The sequence below is a fragment of the Cryptotermes secundus genome, unplaced genomic scaffold (assembly GCF_002891405.2).
Source record: "Cryptotermes secundus unplaced genomic scaffold, Csec_1.0 scaffold81, whole genome shotgun sequence".
Lineage (NCBI taxonomy): Eukaryota > Metazoa > Arthropoda > Insecta > Blattodea > Kalotermitidae > Cryptotermes > Cryptotermes secundus.
Genome location: NW_019718023.1, coordinates 666 through 17,968, shown reverse-complemented (window position 1 = coordinate 17,968; position 17,303 = coordinate 666). Strand labels below are relative to the sequence as shown.

The window sequence follows — 17,303 nt, the reverse complement described above, 5'->3', positions numbered from 1 at the left end:
TGGCGCTGGGGCAGGTTTTCTCCGAGTACTTCGGTTTCCCCTGCCAATATTCATTTCACCAATTGCTCCACAATCACCCTCACCTATCATCTGGGGCTGGTACAATAGGCCAGAAGTGGCCGCAGTACAAGGCACTTAGTCCCACCCCACTAGCAATAAAAAAAAATTCTAGACTATCGGCTCACGGATGGCGGTGAGGTTACCAGCCTTACGCACTTGCGCTATTTTACTACAAGGAAGATTCTTGGTACTCCTTTGTTTTAGAGGCTGAGTCGACCCCAGGGCCATAGTGCGACTGGAAAAATTAGGTCAATAAAAAAACGCTTATCTCATCGGGAATCAAACCCACGCTCTTCCGGCTTATAGTATAGTGCCTCAATCAATAATGTTACCACGCATCTCGAACTGAATTTCTTACGAATAACGTATAAAAATTCAGTCCGTACCTCACAGGAAACACATTACGTCTCCGCTACAAAGCCCAACCGGTTAATGCTGTTTAGGGAAACAGTCGCTCTTTATTGTGAGAACCACATAAAACACACAATTACACTCTGTGGACAGAATGCAGTGTTTTAGAACGTTAAACAGAAAAAACTAACTCCGAGGCTTTAGTCGGCAAGCGAACTATACCGACCGAGCGACAGCCGCTTGTCGGCGAGGTTAATGCCAACTTTTGCCTATAGAAGGTGTCGCGTGGTCAGCGCAACGGATCCCCACGGCGGATAATTTCGGTTTTCCAGACCGGAGCCTCTACTTTTCCATTCAAGTAGCTCCTCAATTACCCCCACGAGGCTGAGTGGACTCCCGTTCCAGACCCGGTACTTCTCAGAAAATCTAGTATCTCCGGGAATCGAACCCGGGGCCTCTGGATCTGTAACCAGGAACTCGTACCACTAGACCACGGTCTTAGAACGTTAAAGCAGGTGATATATATACGTAGTGACCTTTAGACGTTAAGAGATCAAAACAACAGTGGAAAGTGTATTTCAAGGAAGTGTACGCAATGGGTACCGCTATCGCCTGTTGCCCGTGTCACAGCTGCGTTGCGTGTTACGTCACCGTGCGGAGGGGGGTGACGGAGCGCTGACTCACCCGCCACGTCACTGCTGGGGGGGAGGGGTTCTCCGTTGCGCAACAAGTCACAATATTTTCCAAACGTTTCAATTGAGAATTTGCATTCCTCATTATCATTAATATTAAGTTGAAGCAGAATCCGTTGTCACACAGATATCAAGCAATGTATTCAGAGAACAATCTCTTTGTAGTGTTTTTAAACATTCGCCATATCAAACTTATTTCCAAATAAATGCGGTAGATTTTAAAGAAATTCCTTTTTCGGTCAAGTTCAGATTCTTAGCACGATAGGCCGTTTGAAGAATACTGGTAAAAAATTCATTTTCAATTCCTATGACGATAGTGTGACATAACCTTTAAAGCCATTTGTGTTTATTTGGACTTTGTAGGCCATTTTTTAATATGAGATTCATGGTGTTATGGAGATTGATTCTATTTCCATCTTCAGGTCCATAAATGAAAAGAGGGGCACAACACAGTATGAATCTCTCATACTCTGTTCAGTTGAAGATGAGAATACCAGTGGAAGCCATTTCCGAAATGTTATGGTTTTTTACATTAAAAACTGTTTTGATAGCCGAAATAAATAGCTTTAGACGCCGATCAAGTTTTGTTTGAACTCCGTATAAAAGAGTGCACTAAAATTAAATTCCCAAAACAAAATGAAATTTTATCGAAATACATCAGAGAGAAACACGTGATCCGATATTCACGACCTCTGCTTTCATTTTGTACGCTTTGTGAAATATGACATCAGCGAGGCGTGCAAAATGGCGAAATCACGTTTGTGAAACAAACAACCTTTCCTGGAATACGCCTTTTTCATTCTTAATGGAATCTCGGACTATCAGCCTTGTCAAATGGTTCAAAATAGAATAAGTTTCGTACACCATGTTCCGTACTCGTCTTCTACTACTGACTCCTGTGATGGGTGCGAAAGTCCTGACCAGGAAGCAAATTATTACATCCTCGGTCTCAAAGTTTGGGGCTTCCCCTCTGATTAGGATCTTGGCTGGTTACACAGTAAGACAATTTCTTGTGTTTTATAATGTATATACCTGTAAATTATATTCAAATATTTTCCTTCGCTCTTTCTGTTATGCTAATTAGGTCACTAATTGCAAAATTAGAATTATCGTTTTCTTTATTCGTGAAAGTGTTACTACCAGGGATGTAATTGGGGGCGCGCGGTAGCGTAGTTGGTTGAAGGGCTATGCTACAAGCCGGAATATCGCGGGTTCGAGTATGAATGAGATGGATTATTTCAATTTACCTAATCCTTCCAGCCGCATTTTGGCCCTGGGGTCGATTCAGCCTCTAACAGAAATGAGTACCAGGAATTAATTAAATAATTTTCCTATGAAGTAAAGCGCGGCTGTCAAGGCTGACAACTTTACCGCCAACTATGAACCGGATGTCTAGATAGTGTGGGACCCTCAACGTCTCACAACCCTATGGGCCTTCACGGCCTGGTACAGGGATAGCTTTACTTTACTTTACTTTACTTTACCAGGGATGTGATTAGTAAGTAATGTCAGGTTTTATTCACTGTTGCTTTTGTCGTTAAGCCATAAACCAGCGTTCTTCATTCAGTGATGCCTCTGATTTCTTGGATCGAACATTCGAAATTTTCTGGAAATTTCCTAGAATATTCTTCGCGTATTAAGAAATCTGTTAATATTCTATAGTAATGTCCGCAGCTGTACTTTGTTGCTGAGACTCTTGTTGTTGCTTTTGTTATTGTTGTTTGTTGAAACATTATACGCATTATTGCCATGTACATAGTTCAAGCAAGTACGAACATTCGGTTGATTATCTTACTGTTCTCTTCATTAAATAACTCCACGGAACTTGGCTCTTATTCAGAAGCCTCCAGTTTTGCAGCTACTCAAGAATTTTCGTACATTTAAAGGAACTCGATGGTTCATTACCGTGTTCACAATATCTACCCACTGGTCCATATCCTGAGCCATATTAATCAAGTCTATATCACCCACTCTTTCCCTCCTAAGATTCATTTTAATATTATCCACCCACCTACCTTATGTCTCATGCTATATGCCCTGCCCATCCCATCCTCCTTTACTTGATCATTCTAATTATTTTGGTCGAGAAGGGTACAAGTTATGAAGCTCTTCGTTATGAAGTTTCCTCCAACCTTCTGTCGCTTGATCTATCTTTGGTTCGAATATTATCCTCAGCACCCTGTTCTCAAACACCCTCAGTCTATGTTTTTCCTTAATGTCAGAGATCGCGTTTCACACCCATACAGAACCACTGGTTAAATTATAGTTTTGTATATTCTAATTTCTCTGTATTTATGCAGCAGGCGAGAAGACAAGAGGTTCTGGACTCAATTGTAGCAAGCATTATCTGAGTTCAATCTCCTCTTAATTTCCTTCTGAATCTAATTTTGATTTGTTGCTGTCATTTCCAAATATTTGAACTGTGCCACATTTTCAAAATATCTATTACCTATCTTTATGTCATGGTTTTACCCCTCATTCTGGTGATGAGACAGCAACATACTTATTCTTTGCTGTGTTTTCTTCTAAACTAACCTCCTTATAACTTTCTGTGTTTCTCTTTATGGTATATATGTTATCACACAGTAGATTCACGTCATCAGTATACAACGGCAGGTGATGTGTTCCATTTAATTTCAGTCCCACCTGGTTTACCAGAACCTTCAAAATGGCATGTTCTAAAGCAAAGTTGAAAAGCAATTGCTTAATTATTTATTGATAATAATGTATACTTACTAATTTGATGATTGGATTAAATGACCGGGAGGAGTTAGCTCTTTGTAATATTCGCTGATCAGAGGTTGTTCATTTTCTCCCCTCCCAGGATTATCAACGAGAATGGATAGTTCTGCCAGCTACTGGACCATTGTGTGATTGCTTGACGTAAAACACCTCTACACATAGTTACGGTGACATCTTGTGGTAAAAGTCAGAAACATTAGTGGTAGTAGTCACATTTGCAGGCAAGCGTAGGAGAATGACGGTCGAGTTTTGTGCAACAAAATAATATACTTCAATCGACTGCTTTCGATATATCGACCACATTCCTGTTAAATTCATGACGTCATAAGCTCGTGTGTGTCGGAAAGAGAAGAAGATTTCTGTAGTAAATCAATAAAAGGAAGTAGTCTGTAGTTTACACCAGTGTCATGACAGGTTTGTAAGTATGATTTGGATTGTTTAATATCTGTTATGCACAATTTTTAAAGAAGCGTATTGTCACACAGATCCCCATGGAGAAGAGTACATTGCATGATACAAAGCGTCTAACCAAACCCTTAAGATTGCTTTATTTTACTTTAGTTCCCTCTTAAGGTCAAAATTTACTTCATATAAGGATAGATTACTTTTGAAGAATGCATCTTATCTAATAAAGTAGTAATTCTGCTATGTGATGGTATTGGCATTGCTTTTGGCAAAGTAATTACATTGTTAATATATATATGTAGGATAGGTTAACAATTGTTTTGTTCTGTGGACATTATTATTGCGTTTTTTAACATTATATATGACGTTTGTTGTTTATTTTGTTCATTGACTGCCTTGTAATGATAATTAATTCAAGATTTCTGTTTCCAGGCTCATACACTAACCAATGAAACTGTTGCACGTTTGTGATGTGAGTATAGTTCCAGTAATTGTGGAGACACCAACGAAGCCAGATAACAACCACTGCGAAGTGAATAAAGGAAAGGAAAAGGTACAACATAGTATTTGTTAAGTAAAATAGCATATCATAAATTATGGCAGAAATCTCCAAGCTTAAGTCTTCCAATTTAGTGTAAGAACATTTACTGTCTTTTTGACTGAATTTTGGTTCGACATTAAATAGAATGTATATTTGATATTATGTCATAATTTATGTGCTTTATATATTGGCAGCACATAAACTGATTCCCAGTTGAAGGGCTTTTTTCCTATTTTTATATTCAGTTAATTCCCTGTTCACCACTTACACAAAATTTTGCAACTGGACTCTATTCTGTACAAAAAAAAAATCAGTCCACTTAACATCCCATTCTTGTAAGATTACTAATGTAGCATCTTTTGAGAATTCAACAGAAGGTAATATCTTTTGTTATGTAGGTTTTCATATTGTTAATTTCCCATACTTTTTTTTTTCTATATTGTTCCATTCCTATATGTTATCCAATTATACTTTGAAACCAATGTCTTTATGTTGTTTACAGCACTTTACATATTCACATCAAAATCATATCAGTACTTACAGAATAGACACAACACTCTAAAACAAAAGACTGCTACTCATTCACTATCTACTGCATAAGTTACGTTCATCCAACAGTTTTGTGCTTGACAATTTGTACCCGTTTAGCCTTCATTACCTCTTCCCCAGGCCTTGGAAACTTATCCTGCTTTTTCCGTCTTGTCACCTTGATAACATAGCTGTAACTTTTAACTACTGATATGCAAATAGCTTAGCATCATAATGGTTTGTTCATGGTAACAAAATTCTAATGCTTCAGATTGGAAACATGACTTTCAGCAGCTTTTTCCTTCATACAGTTTTCTGTATTTTGCCAAATAACCAAGGTCTCCTATGGGCATGGGCTGTAGGGGCCAGTATACTGTACCCAAATTGCTTTTCTTCAAATCTAATGAAACTGTGTCACCAGAGGACATCATTTGTTCATCAATCACACTCATTATCCATGCACTACATTGTTATCTGTTTGCAGTAACCATCTTGTGAAACTGGATTGTTTGCTCTGCCTGTGTGTTTATAACTTTGAGGTTATGTCTGACAATAGTGTAATAGTGGAAATTTATACTAGAGGAACTCCACAGGCGTGGTCACCAATCTGTGCAGTCAGATTGGTGGTAAATTAGATAATGTGCATTGTGCGCTGTGTTGCCAGTTGAAGAAAAATTGAAGTTAGGTGTTTTTGACCAACTTTGTTTATTATAGACAGTCGTCACTGAAAATAAAAATCATCTAAATATGCAGCATATTGTTACTCTAGCGGTTGAAATCATATCAAATGAAGAAATTGCATCTTTGTGTAATAATTTAATTTGTAATTTGGTTAAATAATTTGAGCACATATTCAATTCATTGTTTTGAAGAGCAGCAGTCATCAGTAGTAATGGTTCTAGGAAGAGTTTTTTTCTGGTGATATACAACAGTGTGGTTTACTGTTATTTTGTGTTTACTAAACATAAAGAGAAGGGTTCGTTCTTGATTGGAAATGATTAGGAGTAAACACCAATTACAGATCCCATGATCATAAAAACAAAACAAAAAAAAACTGTGATATCAGTCCGCAAGCAAACTATACTGACTGAGCGACCGCCGCTTCTTGGCGAAGTTTACTGCCAACTTTTGCAGATAGAGAGTGTCATGTGGTCAGCACAACAAATCCCCACATCCGTTAATTTCAGTTTTCTAGACTGGAGCCGCTATTTCCTTGAAATACCTCCTCAGTTATCCTCACAAGGCTGAGTGGACCCCGATCCAGACCCACTACTTCTCCGAAGAAAATCTAGTAGTGCCGGGAATCGAACCCCGACCTCTGGATCTGTAGCCAGGAATGCTGACCACTAGACCACAGAGGCGGTCAATCCCATGACCATGCTAGTTTAAATCTAAGGATATGTATTAAAACTGTTATCAGCCACCCAGTTTTTTGTTGTTTTTTTTTAATATAATGTAAGATAGGAAGCAAGTTTGAAGGACGCAGTATTCTTATTTGCAGTCATGATGTATTTCTAGTGCAAATTCTGACTAAAGTATTATTGTTTTAGTTTGTGTTGCTTGACAAGAGCAGTGGGGACAGAGGCAGAAGCCTGGCTCGGGCAACCAATGTGAACTGGGCCACTCACCTGTTAGAGAAACTGGGGTGCGGTTCTGCCATGCCCACAGCTACAGGTATCCATTATTCTGTTTTAAGGGGTTAAGTCACGTTGAAGCTCACTAGATCCCAGGGATACTGCATCTTTTTATGTTGTGGTAACCAATGTTTTTTTCAAGTGTTAATCTAAAACAGTGTTCATGTGTGACAAATTTTGAAGTTTATGCTTTTTGTTCCCAGAAACTGACTATGGTGCAAGGGTTTTATTCTGCAGTTAATGCCAGGTGGAATAGAACAGTTCTCAAAAATTAAATTGCCATCACATATGGGGGTTATTCTTTCAGAAGTACAGTGCAAGTGTATAATTGAAATGAAAGCTGTTAACAAAAGAAAGAAATAATCAGAATGAGAAATGTTCTGTTGTATATTATTGGCTCAGCCAATGATTATGTATGTTATCCATAAAGGAAGAGCCAGTGTTTTATGTTAAAATCACCAAGCTAGAACACCCAACAGGAAGAGTTCTCGTCATTACACCCAGTTCAGCTGCTTGTGAAATCCCCCGTTTATAGAAACATGAATTCTCATCACCATGCGCACAAAAGTCATTGGACCTAATCCTAAGGAATTCATGTAGTTCGCATCTTCATAGTGTGTTCCTTAAAGATTCATTTTAATATCAGCTTCATGTCTCTGCCTACAGGCCTGCCAAGATTTCTTGATCTCTCATGTCAGCGGCCATTGCTGTTCAGATCAAAACAGCTGAAGCCAACATTAATGTACAGAGATACTGGGTTTTCGGACTTTGTCCATTGTCCGGATTCTAAATAACTTAGAAAAAACACAACGTTTCGGAAACTGGATCTGTTTCCGTCCTCAAGTGAGGGAAGACACCTACTCTGTTAGGTCTCTTAGAAAGAGCTAGCCTCAATCACTCCATCAATCATTCAATGCAGTGATTGAGGCTAGCTCTTTCTAAGGGACCCAACAGAGAGGACGGAAACAGATCCAGTTTCCGAAACGTTGTGTTTTTTCTAAGTTATTTAGAATCCGGACAATGGACAAAGTCCGAAAACCCAGTATCTCTGTGTGTTATACACCATTGTCAGAACCCTATAGTATCTACCAACATTAATGTGTTTGCTAAGCACATTGCCAAACTCACCGCTTTGCGAGCAGATCACCTAGTTATTCATCCAGCCACTAGATTTATTGATGTGTGCTCTGAGCACTGCAAGCTTGTGCTAGCCTGCTTCAGTGCTCGGAGTTGAACTGAAGGTGTAAGAGCAGCACTGCATTCTTCCATCTGAGCTTAGGCTTGCTGTCACATGCAAGCAGGGCAGGGATCTCTAAGTCACATCTGTAGTGAAGGCCCCCCAGGTGGTCCAAAATTTTGTACACATTTCTTGTTTATTCAATACATGCTACATATTATACCCTTTTGATCTTCATTTGGTGCAAATAAGTGAATAGAATGAGTTCGTTATTTTTGTTTTTCGGCATTGCATATATGGTTTCATGTCCATCACTTTTCCTCATCAGTAACAACTTTTGAACCAATTAACTGACTTTCATTAAAGCTGTTACGAAAATCATACCTTTGGGGGTGCATCCTGCATTTTATTTGAAGATAACTAATCATGAAATTTTATATGAAAATGGAACAAAAACTTACTTGCACATTCTGAATGAATATTTTTTTATATGTTCTTTTTTTTCCATCAGTAATCTGTCATACGACAGGTCCACAGTCTCTTCCAAAACAGTTCCTGCACTTAATGCGATCTAGAACTTTCTCCTTCAAATAAAAATATCCTCCTCTGTCCCCAAGGTCATCCAGCATCTTCTTACGTCTTGTTCCTCGTCTTCTGGTCGCATACATGGTATCTCTGTTTTTTGAAAGAGACTATCCAGGAAAAGTGATAATGGGGTAGTTTTTCCAGTTAACAGTTACAAATATGAAGTGAACTGGGGTTGTGACTAGAGAAATGGATGACCTAGAAATTTTTCCACTGATAGAAATTATCAACAGAAGCCAGTTTGCTATAATGTATAATATTTAGTATATTTAGTATATATTTTTTGCTACTCTGTTCTTATAGGTTGAGTCATTTGATGGGAAGTAGATGTCAGAAGTCCTTCCTAAGAAGTTTATATCTTTGCCATCCTCTTCCTAGCTGTTAAGACTCTGTGTTATTTCCTGTTGTTCTTTCTGTTACAGGCAGCAGTAGCTCGCACAGTGGTCATACCAACATCCCAAGCAATGAAGAATGTGGGATTCGAGATGTGTGGGGCCACAACTTGGAAGAAGAATTCCGAACCATTCGTCAGGTCGTTCAGAAGTACCACTATGTTGCAATGGTAAGTAGTGAAGTACAGTAAATGATGTATATATATACATTCTTAAGAACCAGGTTGTTTAATTTATTTCTTTCATAATGTTTGGGTTGCATCCTGGTACTGAGTCACCATATTCAGTAAACAAGTCAAGTATTGCCACATGTAGGGGTGATTTATAAGACAGGTTGGGGACCTTATACATTCACAAAATTGGGGACTGCTGGCAGTTACAGCGCTATCGCTATTCTACACACTTTCCAGTTCACCATTGCACATGCTCTATGATTCTCAGTCTTCACTAGTCGTATCCTGGCAACGGAATTATCACAGTCTCACTGTAACTAGACACAGTATATTTCCTTTATTGCATCATTCTGCAGCTGCCATTTCTGAAGGCTCTACTCTCCGTTCTACTATTGTTCTGTGCTCCCTCTACTTCTACTTTGTGTCTTCTTACTGTGCCCTTTTATAACCCCTCAGTATGGATGACACAGAAAATATTATCTTCTGTTGTTGAGGATGCATGTTTACAGGTCCGTTACATAGCAATGGATCGCTTCAGTCTCCATCATCAACCCAGTTGACAGAGACCAAGGATATCTCTGACACATTACTTTTTGGTTCAATGGTGACAAAGCTGATTGCCTTAGAAGACTGTAGCACATTTATTCGCTGTGTAAGCTTCAAGTGTTAATTATAGAGGCCATGCCATGGCTCAAGCGGTTAGTCGCTGGCTTCCCACTGCAGTGGCCCGGGTTCGATCCCGGGTCTGGTCAAGTGGGATTTGTGGTGGACAAAGAGGCGCTGGAGCAGGTTTTCTCCAAGTACTTCGGTTTTCGCCTGCCAATCTTCATTCCACCAATTGCTCCACAATCACCGTCACCTATCATCTGGGGCTGGTACAATAGGCCAGAAGTGGCTGCAGCACAAGGGACTTAGTCCCACCCCACTAGCAATAAAAAAAAGCCTTAATTATGCTGTGACATTACTGAAGTAAATGTCCAGAGTTGGAGAAAGTCCGCAAAAGAGCTGAAGTACCAGTATCACATGAAACACATAATGAGGTTGGACAAGCATGGTACAAAAAGTACAAAGTGCTCAAGTTTTTGTCACTGCAGTTTGCATATCCTCAGTAAAATGGAAAACCTGCAAAGTTTGATATTCATAATTTTTTCCCCCTGAAATTTTACAGTGTTAATGGAGGGTCATCTTATATTTGGATAAATACTGTAATTTTGCGGTATGATTTTTTTTCCTGTATTTCTTAGGATACAGAGTTCCCTGGAGTGGTGGCTCGACCAATTGGAGAATTTCGCAGCACTGCGGACTATCAGTACCAGCTGCTGCGCTGTAATGTAGACCTTCTGAGGATTATTCAACTTGGTCTGACTTTTCTGGATGAGAATGGCAAGACACCAGGTGGATCGTATACAACGTGGCAGTTCAATTTTAAATTTAATTTATCGTAAGTGGAAATATATTTTCATTGCATATTTTTCATGATGCTTTCATGTGCCTAGAATGGACACTCATTATTGAAACTGTATTCACAACAACATATTTTGTGTTTTATTAGCAGTAGGTACACATAGTTTCGTACACAACCAACAGGAATACTGGAAGTCAACGTGGGCAAAACATGTTACGGGCTTCCTTTAGAAGACCTCTGGCACAAATGTTGAAAACTATTGAAGCTAAATAGGAGTCACATGACACAAATTGCAGGACTGCTTATAAGACACTAGAAACTGAAAAGATTCCTGTTTGGGCTCAGCCAGGAACATTTCTTTTGGCTAGTCAAGGTTCTTCCATTACCTTCATTGCTGATCTTACCTGCTCAGCCTACTTACATACAAAATAACAGGTAGGCTCGTAAAGGGGGAAAGCAGAGGGATGTTTGAAGGGTTGATGCTGTTGACCAGCCAAAAAATAAATCTCCCCCTAACTATAGTAAGGATCCTGTCTATAAAAGGTGATGCAATTTCAAATGTTTTATGTGACTGTAGTTCTGCCTGAGAGTATGATTTTTTCACCTTAAATTCTATTTGAATCCAAGTGGCTATCAGAGCTCTCCATTAACCAGAATGTTGTACTTTATTCCAACTTCGGGACTGTTGGAGGGCAAATCTTAGAAAGGGGACTGCAATAGATTGTAGTCAGTCATGGTGCAAGGGCTATTTAATACCCACCTCATAAATTTGATCTCATCTAAATTCATAATTTGGGATATTTGCTCAAGGTAAATAACGGCTTTGCAAATAAGCGTGTACCCATGGCAGCAGTTGGACACCAGAGTAATGGAAAGCAGTTTTTTCAACACAGTCCATGCTGAGATGTTATAGGCAGGACAAGTCTACAGACAGTTTTCAGTCAGTCAAGAGAAGCGGGTAGTTGAGGCTGGGGATAGTCAGGAACTCACAGAGGGAGGGGAATATCGTTCACTGGAATCCACTACCAGGCAAAAGCAGTGAAGACATAACTTTGGACACTAGTATGCATGTTTAACAGTGAAATGTAAAATGTTGTCATGCACTGTATCAAAGAGTCCAATAAATACAGTCTAAACACCATCTATAGTCACACTCATTATTATTATTATTATTATTATTATTATTATTATTATTATTATTATTATTATTGGAGGGGGTGGGTTTCCCCATGCACCGCGACCGGATTGATCTATTGTACATCCCGCTTTGATATTCTACCAGTCTCCATACCCTACCAGTACTGGTGCTTGCCATCAGCCCCACTCAGCCAGTGAGTTTGGCCTCTACTGGCTCAGTGGTACAAGATGCTTCCTCCATCTACCAGAGGCATTGGAAACTACTTTGGGCGGGAAACTTGCCTAATAATTTGGCTCAGAGGTCTCTTAGAGACATGAGGTTCTTTTACGTGCCATAAATCTACGACACGAGACCCACGGCTTAAAGTCCCTCCCGGAGGACTTGTTCCCTGAATTTTTCTGCCCTTAAAAATTCCACATCCTCTGCCGGGTGTGAACCCGTGTACCTTGAGTCATGAGGTGGGAACGTTACCCCTAAACTACGGAGGCCGCTTAGTCACACTCATACACGTGACAATATATTAAAGTAATATACTTACATAACTTAATGGTTCATCCAATGTGGTTTCATACATTTGACTGAAGAGCTTATAAAACACATGCAAATGCAGTGCTAGTTCTTCCAAGACTGCATAGTTATTTGGCTCTTATAATAATCGTCTGTTTTTGAACCTGTAAGATCACCACCATAATGGCTTCTTATTGCATCATGTTCTGGGCCACTACAATCAGTATTACTGTCCTTTTTAATCTTATACCATGTAGTGGTAAATATCTACCAGGCTATAGAGCATAATTTCTCAGAAGACAGTAATTTTTTAGTCACCACCTAGACAACCTCAAATCTCGCCCTTCAAGTAAGTTTGTATCCATAAATCTTGATTTATGTTACTTATAATTGTGTTGACAGTGTGGAGCTTTCTTTTTGTTGTTATGTTAAGAAGAAGAGAAGCAGATCTTTCTTTTTCTTGGTAAATGCAAACTGGGTGGCTTTCATTTGATGTTCTGCATCCTGGTATCATTGAAGCTCAGGAGAATATGTGTGATTATGATCTAAAAGTTTGTGACGATGGTAAATTGTTGAAATTAATATGCTGTTGGACATTATCCATCATCTTGTCTATTCTTAAAAAAAATTCCTGTTTCTTTTAAAAAGCACAACATTTCGGAGACTGGATTCTGTCCGTCTCTCCGGAGATAGGGGCTAGCTCTGTCTATTGGACCCAACTGAGTAGGTTTTACCTGAAGACGGGGACAGAATCCAGTCCCCGAAATGTTGTGCTTTTTAAAAGAAACAGGACTTTTTTTAAGAACAGACAAGATGATGGATAATGTCCAACAACATATTAATTGTAATATGTGTGATGTTTTATTACAGTGCTAGTAGATTCTAAAGGGCTCTGACGATAGTGTATAATACTCAGAATTGCTTTTTTGGGGGCTTTGTCCATCGTCCAGTATTCTAGAAACTATAAAACAGTGTTTTGGAAAATGGATCTGTTTCCATCCTCAGGTAGGTGGTGGTCTGAAGTAGTCAAATAGCTGTCGTGAATCTGATGGGTTTTTCCAGTGATTGAGGTTAGCTCTTTCTAAGGGACCCAACAGAGTAGCTGTCCCCCCCACCAAAAAACACCTGAAGGTGGAAAAATATCCAGTTTCCTAAACGTTGAGTTTTGTAGTTTCCAGAATTCCAGATGATGGACAAAGTCCAAAATCCCAGTAATTCTGAGTATTTCAATGCTGTTTGCAAGTATCGTACTTTCTGTTCTTCATACAGAGTTACGAAGAAGAGTTCCAGTATTTAACAGATTAATATCTTATGAAATATAAGACATGCAATGAAGCAGTTTGTTTGAAATGTTTAAAACTATTTGTATTAAAATTTGATGCATAATATTTGATGCCTCTCTGTTTAACATTAAATGCAGGTGCACTGGTTTCTTGTTTGTAACAATAAGGAAGTTCCTAGTTGAAAACCTCCTTGGCTGCGCCTATCGTGATAGGACTTTTGTGGGTATGTAGCGATGTAGATAGTGTTTCTCAAGCAGCAGATTATATATATATACACCATCGTTCAGAGCAGTTATTGTCCCACTGTCCATAACCACTTCTTGAGGTGTCTTTATGTACTTGTTACTTTACCATATGCCACCACTCAATTACTTCATTCTTCTTCTTTTGTGTTTCCATTGGTCACTGCACTGAACTGAAAACTGACTTGCTGACTGATTCATTACCAGTAACTGGTGATTCACAGCACTCACTGCTGGTCTGTGCATGTCACACTTTGAGAATGTTCTTGTGCTTGTGCAAGGAACCATGGCTTTCAGTCTCTGGTATGGTCTGGAGAAGGGGGGAGTCTTGATATTTTGTTGGGATGAGAGGGACATACAGCCCAGGTGACACAGCAACCCCCCTCACACACTCAGCTTTCCCAACAGTGTATTGCTACAAGAGAGAAAAATACCACAGTGTCAGAAATGGACTTCAGGATGCAGAACGGGAAGTAATTGATCCTTTTGTCAAGAGGGATCAATTTTTACTCAGAAATGTGTTTTGTTAATGATATGAAATTGAACACAGGAGATTCTGACAAATTAAATTGTTATCATATTCCTTTGTGTATAATTTTTAATTCTGAATATTCAGTGTAATTTATTGATGCATCTTCAGCGCTGATATGATAGACCCTTAGTGAAAATTAGGTGTTGGGGGAACAGCTGAAGTACCCATGTTATAAGTGAAATTAATATCTCTGTTATTTTGTATGCAGCATTTATTCAGTGACGTACGTATGAAAATCATTTCGGTAATTTCAGAGGTTAAACTTGCAGATGGGCAAACATAACTTCGCCTGTATATGTTCTCCATTAAGATGGATAGTAGAATGTGAGTCCATTACATGAAGGTGCAAACTTGGGTTTCAGGGAAGATATGTATGCACAAGATAGCATCGATCTGCTCCAGAATTCTGGAATTCAATTCAAGAAACATGAGGAAGAAGGAATTGATCCTTTGGACTTTGCTGAACTTCTCATGACATCAGGCATTGTACTCATGGACAACATCAAGTGGTTGTCCTTTCACAGGTCAGTGGAAGCATTCTGCACATGTGGCGATCATACTGTCAGATATTTCCCACTTGTGACATCTGAGTGACAACTTTATCTTGTAAATGTTTCCCTGGCACACAGCTTTCTGCAGGGAGCAATATCATACTTGTGCTAGTAAACTCTAAAGGGCTCTGAGGATATTATATAACGCTCTCAGAATTACTCGGTATTTAGTCTTTGTCCATCCTCTGGTATTCTAAAAAAATATAGAGAAGACAGTGTTTTGGAAATTGGATCTGTTGCCATCCTCATGTGAGTGGAAGACACCTACTCTGTTAGATCCGTAAAAAGAGCTAACCTCAGTCACTGGTTAGCGCTTTCAAAGGGGCACAATGGAGTAGGTGTCTCCCACTCACTTAGTGGAAACAGATCCAGTTTCTGAAACATCATCTTCTCTATTTTTTTAGAATACCAGAGGATGGACGAAGCCCAAAAACCCAGTAATTCTGAGCATTATTGTCCTGTTGGGTGACAGACATTTATATGCAACGGTACCTATATCCAACTTACACAGTTTATGTCTGTTTCAGTGGTTATGACTTTGGGTACCTCCTCAAATTGCTAACAGACCAGAACCTCCCACAGGAAGAGAGTGATTTCTTTGAGTTGCTGAGGATATACTTTCCAACTGTATATGATGTTAAAGTGAGTAATCTAGTTGGAATTCTGTATCACTGAACCTGAAACTTGCGAAAAGAAATTTGACAGTTTTTAATTGAGGGTGTCGTATAATTTAATACCAAATGGGAAGTATGTAAATTTGTTGTGCAGACTGCCTCTGTGGTCTAGTGGTCAACGTTCCTGCCTACAGATCCAGAGGTCTGGGTTCGATTCTCAGTGCTACCAGATTTTTTCTGAGAAGTAGTGGGTCTGGAACAGGGTGCACTCAGCCTCGTGATGATAATTGAGGAGTTATTTGAAGGATAAAGCGGCTCCGGTCTAGAAAACTGAAATTAACAGCCGTGGGGATTCGTTGTGCTGATCATGCAACACCCTCTCTCCGCAAAAGTTGGCAGTAAACTTCACCAACAAGCGGCAGTTGCTCGGTCGATATAGTTCGATGGCGGACTAAAATCACAGAGTTTGTTTTAATCTCTGTATTTCAAAGATTTGTTTAGGTACACCAATAAATGGTTTGAAGAAATGTGAACATGTGTATGTGTGTATTCATTGCTCCTGACAAATTTGTAACTGAATTTGGAGTGTATCAGCCTCTCACAGTGGTTCATTGTCCACATTAAAAATGTAGGTCCCCTCTGCTAGCCATCATCTTTGTGATTAGCCTATCATCAAGAGTAAATGGAATTATGCCCTACATGGTTACTCCTCAAAAGTGGCCCCCTTCACTCCATATAAATCAGGCAGATGCCACTAAGTCAAAAAGACTATGCTGGTAAGATGAGAAATGTCCAGGAAATCTGAAGACATTGCTATCATCCATGCTGTAGAATTATTATTGCTTCCTAATCTTCAACACTGAAGAGCAGTAGGCTGGAAAATTACACGGGGCGCTCATATCTGCGTGATTCCCAAGACTATTTGTTGCAGACAGGACACACATGATAGTAATTTTCCACCTTCCTTTCTTTTGGCAAAAACTAAACTCTCCTGTTACACTCTTAATGCTATTAACATAAATGTGGGCTGTTCATTAACTTAACATTTCAAAGGTATTCAGTATTCAGTATTAGAGGGGGTGGGTTTCCCCATGCACCGCAACTAGTAGTCTATTTTACGTCCCCATTTTTTAATTTCTACTGTCGCCATACCCTACCGGGACTGGTGCTCACTATCTGCCCCTTTCTGCCAGTGAGGTCGGCCCTCTTCTGGCAGTGACCCGATAACTTCCCCATCTACCGGAGGCATTGGAAACTACTTGGGCGGGAAACTTTTTGCCTAACTTTGCTCAGAGGTCTCCTAGAGACATGAGGATCTTTTACGTGCCGTAAATCTACGACATGGGACCCACGGCTTAAAGTCCCTCCTGGAGGACCTGTTCCCTAAATTTTTCCACCCTTGAAAATTCCACAACCACCGCCGGGTTTCAACCCGCGTACCTTGAGTCATGAGGTTGGGATGTTACCCCTAGATTACAGAGGCCACTCTTTCAAAGGTATACTACACTGATATTTATTACTTTGACATAAACATCCAAACCAATGTGGAATAGCAGGCAGACAGTTGAGACATTTGTCTGATCAGTACAACACATGTTTGATCTCTGTAGGGAATAAACAAGGGCTCAGTGTAGGATCTGAGGTTCTCACAGAAGTGGTTGTGAAGAGTACTGTCTTCTGGGATATAGCGCCATGTAGGATCTGAGGTTCTCACAGAAGTGGTTGTGAAGAGTACTGTCTTCTGGGATATA

The 17,303-nt window shown here is 39.6% G+C and overlaps 1 protein-coding gene across 2 annotated transcripts; it reads left to right on the top strand.

Annotated features, from left to right (window-relative positions):
• Window positions 1-4,103: 4,103 nt before the first annotated feature.
• LOC111864898 (CCR4-NOT transcription complex subunit 7) lies at window positions 4,104-15,580 on the top strand (the record flags this gene model as incomplete). 2 transcript variants are annotated; one of them, XM_023852891.2, is given in 7 exon segments in its annotated part: window positions 4,104-4,259; window positions 4,683-4,803; window positions 6,870-6,993; window positions 9,138-9,277; window positions 10,525-10,721; window positions 14,750-14,911; window positions 15,466-15,580. In XM_023852891.2, coding segments are annotated over 6 exon segments (843 nt in total), but the record flags the coding sequence as incomplete, so codon positions are not given.
• Between the last annotated feature and the right edge of the window lie 1,723 nt (window positions 15,581-17,303).